General features: G+C 44.7%; 1 protein-coding gene across 1 annotated transcript in view; it reads left to right on the top strand.

Annotated features, from left to right (window-relative positions):
- The first annotated feature begins 1,396 nt into the window (after nucleotides 1-1,396).
- Nucleotides 1,397-9,395, top strand: part of kctd3.S (potassium channel tetramerization domain containing 3 S homeolog) — a 37,769-nt gene continuing 29,770 nt past the window's right edge. Inside the window, exons 1-2 of the mRNA XM_041564253.1 lie at nucleotides 1,397-1,756; nucleotides 7,746-7,799. Coding sequence (XP_041420187.1) covers nucleotides 1,686-1,756; nucleotides 7,746-7,799 — 125 coding nt within the window. The 5' untranslated portion in view covers nucleotides 1,397-1,685. The remainder of the gene's footprint in view (nucleotides 1,757-7,745; nucleotides 7,800-9,395) is intronic.

Genomic DNA, 9,395 nt, shown 5'->3' with positions numbered 1-9,395 from the left:
GCTTCGCTACCCAGGAAAACAAAACTGCTCTTACGGACAAGCAGGTGGCTCTGCCCTCAATGCCAGGTGCTAGTGACCAAGGTTAGCTTGAGAACAGAATCCATCCAAATCAGGAGGAATCTGAATACACAGAATTTTATTCTCACTCTCATGAGCTGGTTATAAGGCTCCTCTCCATCAAGGGGCCCCAATTAGGGTTGCCACTAGTGCGGGCCGGCACAATACCTGTGGGATCCGGGTCAAGCTTTTCCTCCTGCTCTCCCCGCCACTACCTTCAACTGTCGGCTTCCAACTTTATAGCCGCCCCTTTTGTGATGTCATCGGCAGGGTGGATCTATAAAGGGAAGCTGGAGTTGGGCTCAGGCGGGTGGTCAGGTGCGGATCGAGAAAAACTGACCCGCGCATCACTAGTTGCCACCTGTCCGGATTCGATCTGGCCAGCCCTGTTTTCAGAAAGGCTGCCTGGGTCAAGACAGTCCAAAAAAGGAAAACCGGGCAGGATCTTCCCTGATTGACATGGTGATCAGCCAATTACTGATCGCCACATCATAGCCCTGCCCCCGAAGTAGCAGACCCCACCCGCAAGGTCACTGACCTGCCCCAGTGAGTCATGGCCCTGCCCAGATCATGAGCCACACAAAGGTGGCAACCCTAACCCCAATTATTAGCCCATTGATCACCTTGCCCCCCCCCAAGTGAGAAACCCTGGCAACAGAATGGGATACCATAGAAAACCCAATGGCTTGTTCACAGAGGGCCACACCTCTGATCTGGCATTGCCACACCCCTTTTGCCATAACCACGCCCAGAATCAATTTAAAAACTGCTGGGGACTCTATTCTATTCAGGGCAGTTTGTATGGTGTCTATGGGGGATCGCTGTGGGCGCAGTGGCAACTCCCACAACATAAGGGCAGCTCCATTGCCTCTAACTGGGAGGAACCTTAGTGTGTGAGACTAGGATAAGAACCTCAGGCCGCGCTTACTCCCATGAAGAACATTGCTATAAAATATCAATCAAACAGCGCCCCCATGTGCTTGAATATTCAAGATAATGTTTGTCATATATATATACAGAGAATAAAAAGTTCACAAGAGGGACTTGTATAGAGCTACGAGGAGACATGACATTACCTCAGGCTCTTTGTGCCAGTGACGCGCAACCAACCCTCAATATCTTGACGCTAAACTCTAACTTCACGGCCTGATAACGTCAGAGAGGAGCGAAGATACACTATTCCGCCCACTTAAACAGAGTGGAGACCAGGCACAGCGTAACATTGGCAGGACATATTTTTCGTGCAGCTCCTTACCACAGCACACGCGCAGAAATGAAACACAGCTGGTTTACGGAGAGAGGCATTCTGGGAATTGTAGTTTTTCAGCAACTTTGGAGGCTTCCCAGAACTGTTCCCTGGGTTCTGGTTGCCATAGTGACGGCGCGGCCCATGTCTTTTGCCGGGGGAGGCCGATCCAGGATTGACGCAGGGATTGGCTAATCCCACCACCCACCCAGGATGCCTCCCCCTTTCCCACTGTCCCTGTACTGCGGCCCCTTCTGACGGCTGGAGGAATGGGGCGCCTTCCCTGCACCGCTGTGGGACGGTGAGCGTAGATGCCGCTTCTCTCCGCCGGTCCTGCAGCGGGATACGAGACCGGGGATCGCAGGGGAGGAGGCCGGTGGTCATGGCTGGGATGTGCAGCCACCTTAGTCCTGGCAGCGGGGAGATCATCCAGCTCAATGTCGGCGGTACCAGGTACAGTGAAGCACCGCTATGTCTTATTGTGTGGCAATGTAGCGCCTTCTCCTGCCTCCCCTCTGGCCTGACTGACTATCCAATGGCAACAACGCCCCCCGGGGATTATGGGGATCCCATTCATTCCCTTCTGAACTGGCACAGCCGGGATATGTGGCCTTCACTCTGCCCTCAGCTACACTTGCCTTTAGACTGGCCACAGACTGGGCTATAAGGGCACAACACTGGCACAGACAAGTACCATTTGTTCACATTGCAATGGGCACAGACATGGAATGCTGGGATATGTGGGCATTACAGGGGCACAGACAAGGAATGCTGGGATATGTGGGCATTACAGGGGCACAGACAAGGAGTTCTGGGATATTTGGGCATTACAGGGGCACAGACAAGGAGTTCTGGGATATGTGGCCATTACAGGGGCACAGACAAGGAATGCTGGGATATGTGGGCATTACAGGGGCACAGACAAGGAATGCTGGGATATGTGGGCATTACAGGGGCACAGACAAGGAGTTCTGGGATATGTGGCCATTACAGGGGCACAGACAAGGAATGCTGGGATATGTGGGCATTACAGGGGCACAGACAAGGAGTTCTGGGATATTTGGGCATTACAGGGGCACAGACAAGGAGTTCTGGGATATGTGGCCATTACAGGGGCACAGACAAGGAATGCTGGGATATGTGGGCATTACAGGGGCACAGACAAGGAGTTCTGGGATATGTGGCCATTACAGGGGCACAGACAAGGAATGCTGGGATATGTGGGCATTACAGGGGCACAGACAAGGAATGCTGGGATATTTGGGCATTACAGGGGCACAGACAAGGAATGCTGGGATATGTGGCCATTACAGGGGCACAGACAAGGAATGATGGGATATGTGGGCATTACAGGGGCACAGACAAGGAGTGCTGGGATATTTGGCCATTACAGGGGCACAGACAAGGAATGCTGGGATATTTGGCCATTACAGGGGCACAGACAAGGAATGCTGGGATATTTGGCCATTACAGGGGCACAGACAAGGAGTGCTGGGATATTTGGGCTTTACAGGGGCACAATGAGGCAGAGCTGAGGAACGTGGACACAACACTGGCACAGACAGGGTGATCAGGGATATGTGGCCATTATATAAGGTTAAAGGAACTGAACACCATATACTGACTTGCTGTTGACACACATGGTGCCATGACTGTTGACAGTCATGCAGGGCACCTAATAACTCGGTTCACGCTGGATTAACACATGAATACATACATGGGCATTAAACTGTGCACATAGAGTACAGGTTTATGTGGCCATCGCTTTCAACTCAGCCTGGTCGCTGGAATATGTCGGTATGAGCTTGGGTACAGTCAGGGAGTGTAGAGGTGTGTTGACATGATCTTGGGTACAGTTAGGGATTGTAGGGGTGTGTTGGCATGATCTTGGGTACAGTTAGGGAGTGTAGAGGTGTGTTGGCATGATCTTGGGTACAGTTAGGGATTGTAGGGGTGTGTTGGCATGATCTTGGGTACAGTTAGGGAATTGAGGAGGAAACTGTAGGGTAAGAGGGGGAGTCATATAATAATCTGATCTCTCTGATGCTTTATTTACCAGTAGGTCCTTCCAGCTGACACAAGGTCATCCATTTGTTTGTTACAGTGAGAGCTGTGAAGATGTGGAATTCTCTCCCTGAATCAGTGGTACAGGCTGATACATTAGATAGCTTTAAGAAGGGGTTGATTGGTGTTTAGCAAGTGAGGGAATACAGGGCTATGGGAGATAGCTCATAGTACAAGTTGATCCAGGGACTGGTCCCATTGCCATTTTGGAGTCAGGAAGGAATTTTTCCCCCTCTGAGGCAAATTGGAGAGGCTTCATATTGGGTTTTTTTCCCCTTCCACTGGATCAGATAGCAGTTAGGCAGGTTATATACAGACTTAAAATTTCTTTCTCAATCTGAGGACATTCAGCTGGTTTAGATATTCATCTGGAGAATGCTGGGAGTTGTGGTGCAACAGATTGGGGGCCACGCTTAGGGGCAACTCTATATGGAGAGCTGCAGCTTGCCCAGTTGCCATGGGGAACTAGAGTGGAACTCTGCTTGGATAATAGAGGCACTGGGATTTCTGTGCTAATACAGGTATGGGACCTGTTATCCAGAATGCTTGGGACCTGGGGCTTTCCAGATAATGGATCTTTCCGTAGTTTGGATCTTCATACCTTAAGTCTACTAGAAAATCATGAATGCATTAAATAAGCCTAATGAGATGGTTCTGTTATTAATAAGGATTAATTATATCTGAGTTTGGATCAAGTACAAGGTTCTGTTTTATTATTACTGAGAAAAATCAAATCAGATTTAAAAAATTGATAAAATGGAGCCTATGGGAGATGGCCTTTCCGTAATTTGGAACTTTCTGGATAACCGGATTTCGAATAAGGGATCTCATTAAATTTGCACTAGCACAATCATCTCTGTGTGACTGTCTGTGGTGGGAGGTCATAGGGAAGGGCTACACACTGTAACTCTCTTTTAATTGGCCTTCCCCTCCAGAGACTGTCACCTCTCTAGTCCATAATGAACACTGCTGCGAGGCTCATACACCTCAGCAACCGCTCCTCCTCTGCCTCGCCATTCTGTCAATCCCTGCACTGGCTTCCACTACCTTTCAGAATCAAATTAAATTTATTGACCCTGACATTTAAAGCACTTCATAACTCTGCCCCACCCTACATCTCTGAACTCATCTCTATATACTCACCCAACCGCTTACTACGCTCCTCTACTGACCTGCTACTCAACTCGTCTCTCCTTACCTCCTCACATGCTCGCATTCAAGACTTTGGAAGGGCTGCACCCTTCCTCTGGAACTCTCTCCCACGGTCTGTCCGACTTTCTCCCAACCTTTCTGCTTTCAAAAAATCTCTGAAAACTTCTTTCGAGAAGCCTACCCTCACTCTGCTTAACTACCAAATGCAACACCACATACAGTACCACATTTCTCACCCATTTAATTCAATCTTGCCCACTCCCACACCTTGTGTATTACTCCCTTCCCTTTAGAGTGTAAGCTCTTTTTCATAGGGCCTTCCTCACCTTTTTGTACATGTATTGATTGTGATGTATGTAACTCCATATGTTCTATGTATATAATTCATTTAATTAAGTTGTATAATCACATTTACTTTACAGTGCTACGCAATATGTTGGCGCTATATAAATACATGTTAATAATAATAATAATAATACACACAGATTAGCCCAGGGGTCAGCAACCTTTACTATCAAAAGAGCCATTTTGCCCCGCTCCCACTAAAGAAAAATAGTCTGGAGCCGCAAAACATAACACAGCTTATAAACTTTAACCTTTTTTTTAATTTTAACTGTTACAACAACAGAATACAACAAACAGAAGTGTATTGTGTATATGCAGGGCTACTTTGAAATAAATTAAACACTGAATAGCCCTATTAAATGCTAGTGTTCTCATCTGTTTAATGTGACATCTGTTTCTGAAGCTCCATTCTTATCGTCTCTCTCTTGTCTTGAGTGTGTGACCGCGGTAAGGACCATGATGAATCATCTTGCTGTGGCTCAGTCTTGCCGGTCAAAGCCTCAAGACCGAGCCGCAGCAAGCAGGATGAAGAGCCGCATGCAGCTCTAGAGCCGCAGGTTCCCTACCCCTGGATTAGCCCCTGGGTAGGGGAAGCCTTTGTGTGCAATGATGATTCATCACTGTTGTTATGATGTGCCATTGCCAGTAAATAACTACGTATATGGGGCCCCTGATACTGAGAAGCTGCCAAGATCACATTATATTTCCTGTGGCATCAAGTTGACGTATAAACTGCACAGAATAAAGGGAAAGGGATATAGAGATCCTTTATTTGCTACATAATCCAGCTGTCATGCAGAATATCGGCATCGTTTTTCTATAACTTTCGATTTCTCTGGAAATATAAATTGCGTCCTTTGCGTATAAATCATCGTGGAATATGATGTTACCGACATTTTAAAGGGACGTGTCTGGAAGCCGCCTCTGTGTGCGCCGCTTTACAAGCCGTAAAATGCTGAGTGTTTATAATATGCAGACACAAAGGAGGCCCGTTATGTCTGACTTATATTTTATTGATGCCTTCCATTAAGGCTCTTCTTCCTTTATGTTTCCCATTAGAAGCAATAAGCATAAAGTTCACATGGACCTGATTAGACTGTGCTGCTGTTTTATTATCAGCGTTATTATTTATTTATTAGTTGCGTCATAATATCCGCCTTGTTGTGCTGCAATCACATGCATACCCACCATCATTACACGCGTCATAGATGCCACTGTGTGTCCATTTATCTGCAAATGTGCCCCAGCAGTGCCATGTACAGTAGTGAAGTGCAGGCCGGCCTGATACCTGCGGGTCGGTCGGTTTCGGCCGACCTCGCACCCCCCTTTCCGGGTCGCAGGCGGATGCGGGTTGAGCTCTTCTGACTGCTCTTCTGCAACCTTACAAATCCCGGCTTCCGACTTCCTGGTTTTACTTTTATAGATGTGCGCCCCGCCCCTTTTGTGATGTCATCGGCGGGGCGTCAAGGGCGGGTGGTTGCGGGTCGGGAAAATCCCGACCCGCACATCACTAATGTACAGGTCACATGGGCTTTTAGTCTTGCCCTAAATTTCATCGTAAGTCTCTAACTAATTCCTTAAAAAGGTGTGGAATCCGTTAAACCCATTATCCAGAAAGCCCCGAATTATAGAAAGGTCATCTCCCTTAGACTCCATTTTATCCAAATAATCCAAATTTTTTATGTTTTAGTTTATCTCTGTGATAATAAAACAGTACCTTGTACTTGATCTCAGCTAAGATAGAAGTAATCTTTATTGGAAGAAAAACTAGCCTATTGGGTTTATTTAATGTTTACATGATTTTCTAGTAGACTTAAGTTATGAAGATCCAACGTATAGAAGGATCGGTTATCTGGAAAACCCCAGGTCCCGAGCATTTGGGAAAAATCAATAACATTCTGTTTTGGAAAATGCTACATGTTGGATCTTTGTGTTAACTTGTAAAGCTAGATACATGAGGTATGGGATCTGTTATCTGGAAACCCGTTATTCAGAAAGCTCTGAATTACGGAAAGGTCATCTCTCATAGACTCCATTTTATCTAAATAATCAATTTTTAAAAATGATTTCCTTTTTCTCTGTAATAATAAAACAGTACCTTGTACTTGATTCCAACTAAGATATAATTAATCCTTATTGGAAGCAAAACCAGCCTATTGGGTTTATTTAATGTTTATATGATTTTCTAGTAGACTTAAGGTATAAAGATCCAGCTTACAGAAAGATCCATTATCCTGAAAACCCCAGGTCCCAAGCATTCTGGATAACAGGTCCTATACCTGTATTAGTGGGTCAGCATGGTAGACATAAGCTTAGCTGCTTTCCCATTGGTGCTCAAGTGGTCAGAACGTTCAGACATAAGCCTGGTCAACTTTTATTCAAATTTTCTCTCGTTCTGTAATTCTCTAAAACAATGATGTCTCTTAAACAAGAGGTAGAAACACATTAAATCCAATAAGAGACACTGCATTCTGCCACCTGGATTAGTGAATTATGGGATGTCTGTGTGTGTTTTGGTTGTGTGATTGGTAGTGAAAATGTTAAATTCTTTGGTTAGCCAGCCAAATATTCTAATTTATGCTCCAGTCATCTATAAACTCCCCCCTATTCGTTCCCATGTCCCCTTGCTTGAGCCAGGACAGGCCCCGGGGCCCAGGTTCAGCCGTGACCTCTGCTCTCCATGAATGATTAGGGTCTGTGCAAGTTTCAGGCAGTTGGCAAAATATCTAATTAGCGGTCCTGACCATATGAGGCTCGCTTAATTTGCCCCACTCTGAGTCAGGCCTTTGGTCTAATGTCAGAAAAGGATCATTTATGGCCAAATAGGGAAATTCCATGTCTTGTATATGATTCTAACTCATGTTGCTTTGTGTCCTCTCAGATTCAGCACATCAAGGCAAACATTAACCTGGATTCCGGATTCCTTCTTTTCTAGGTGAGTTATTAACCAGCTAATAGTATATGTGTGTGTGTGTGTGTATATATATATATATATATATATATATATATATATATATATATATATATATATATATATATATATATATACATATACAGTGGTGTGCAAAACTATTTGCCCCCTTCCTGATTTCTTATTCTTTTGCACACTTAAATGTTTCTGCTCATCAAAAACCGTTAACTATTAGTCAAAGATAACATAATTGAACACAAAATGCAGTTTTTAAATGAAGGTTTACATTATTAAGGGAGAAAAAAAAATCCAAATCTACATGGGCCTGTGTGAAAAAGTGATTGCCCCCCCTTGTTAAAAAATAACTTAACTGTGGTTTATCACACCTGAGTTCAATTTCAAAGGTTATAAAGCCATTTCTAAAGCTTTGGGACTCCAGCGAACCACAGTGAGAGTCATTATCCACAAATGGCAAAAACATGGAACAGTGGTGAACCTTCCCAGGAGTGGCCGGCCGACCAAAATTACCCCAAGAGCGCAGAGACAACTCATCCGAGAGGCCACAAAAGACCCCAGGACAACATCTAAAGAACTGCAGGCCTCACTTGCCTCAATTAAGGTCAGTGTTCACGACTCCACCATAAGAAAGAGACTGGGCAAAAACGGCCTGCATGGCAGATTTCCAAGGCGCAAACCACTTTTAAGCAAAAAGAACATTAAGGCTCGTCTCAATTTTGCTAAAAAACATCTCAATGATTGCCAAGACTTTTGGGAAAATACCTTGTGGACCGACGAGACAAAAGTTGAACTTTTTGGAAGGTGCGCGTCCCGTTACATCTGGCGTAAAAGTAACACAGCATTTCAGAAAAAGAACATCATACCAACAGTAAAATATGGTGGTGGTAGTATGATGGTCTGGGGTTGTTTTGCTGCTTCAGGACCTGGAAGACTTGCTGTGATAGATGGAACCATGAATTCTACTGTCTACCAAAAAATCCTGAAGGAGAATGTCCGGCCATCTGTTCGTCAACTCAAGCTGAAGCGATCTTGGGTGCTGCAGCAGGACAATGACCCAAAACACACCAGCAAATCCACCTCTGAATGGCTGAAGAAAAACAAAATGAAGACTTTGGAGTGGCCTAGTCAAAGTCCTGACCTGAATCCTATTGAGATGTTGTGGCATGACCTTAAAAAGGCGGTTCATGCTAGAAAACCCTCAAATAAAGCTGAATTACAACAATTCTGCAAAGATGAGTGGGCCAAAATTCCTCCAGAGCGCTGTAAAAGACTCGTTGCAAGTTATCGCAAACGCTTGATTGCAGTTATTGCTGCTAAGGGTGGCCCAACCAGTTATTAGGTTCAGGGGGCAATTACTTTTTCACACATGAAAATGTAGATTTGGATTTCTTTTCTCCCTAAATAATAAAAACCCTCATTTAAAAACTGCATTTTGTGTTTATTTGTGTTATCTTTGACTAATAGTTAAATGTGTTTGATGATCAGAAACATTTTGTGTGACAAACATGCAAAAGAATAAGAAATCAGGAAGGGGGCAAATAGTTTTGCACACCACTATATATATATATATATATATATATATATATATATATATATATATAT

Source organism: Xenopus laevis, chromosome 5S (assembly GCF_017654675.1).
Source record: "Xenopus laevis strain J_2021 chromosome 5S, Xenopus_laevis_v10.1, whole genome shotgun sequence".
NCBI classification, from domain to species: Eukaryota; Metazoa; Chordata; class Amphibia; order Anura; family Pipidae; genus Xenopus; species Xenopus laevis.
The sequence above is the reverse complement of the archived record's forward strand: the minus strand, read 5'-3'. Positions and strand labels throughout refer to the sequence as shown.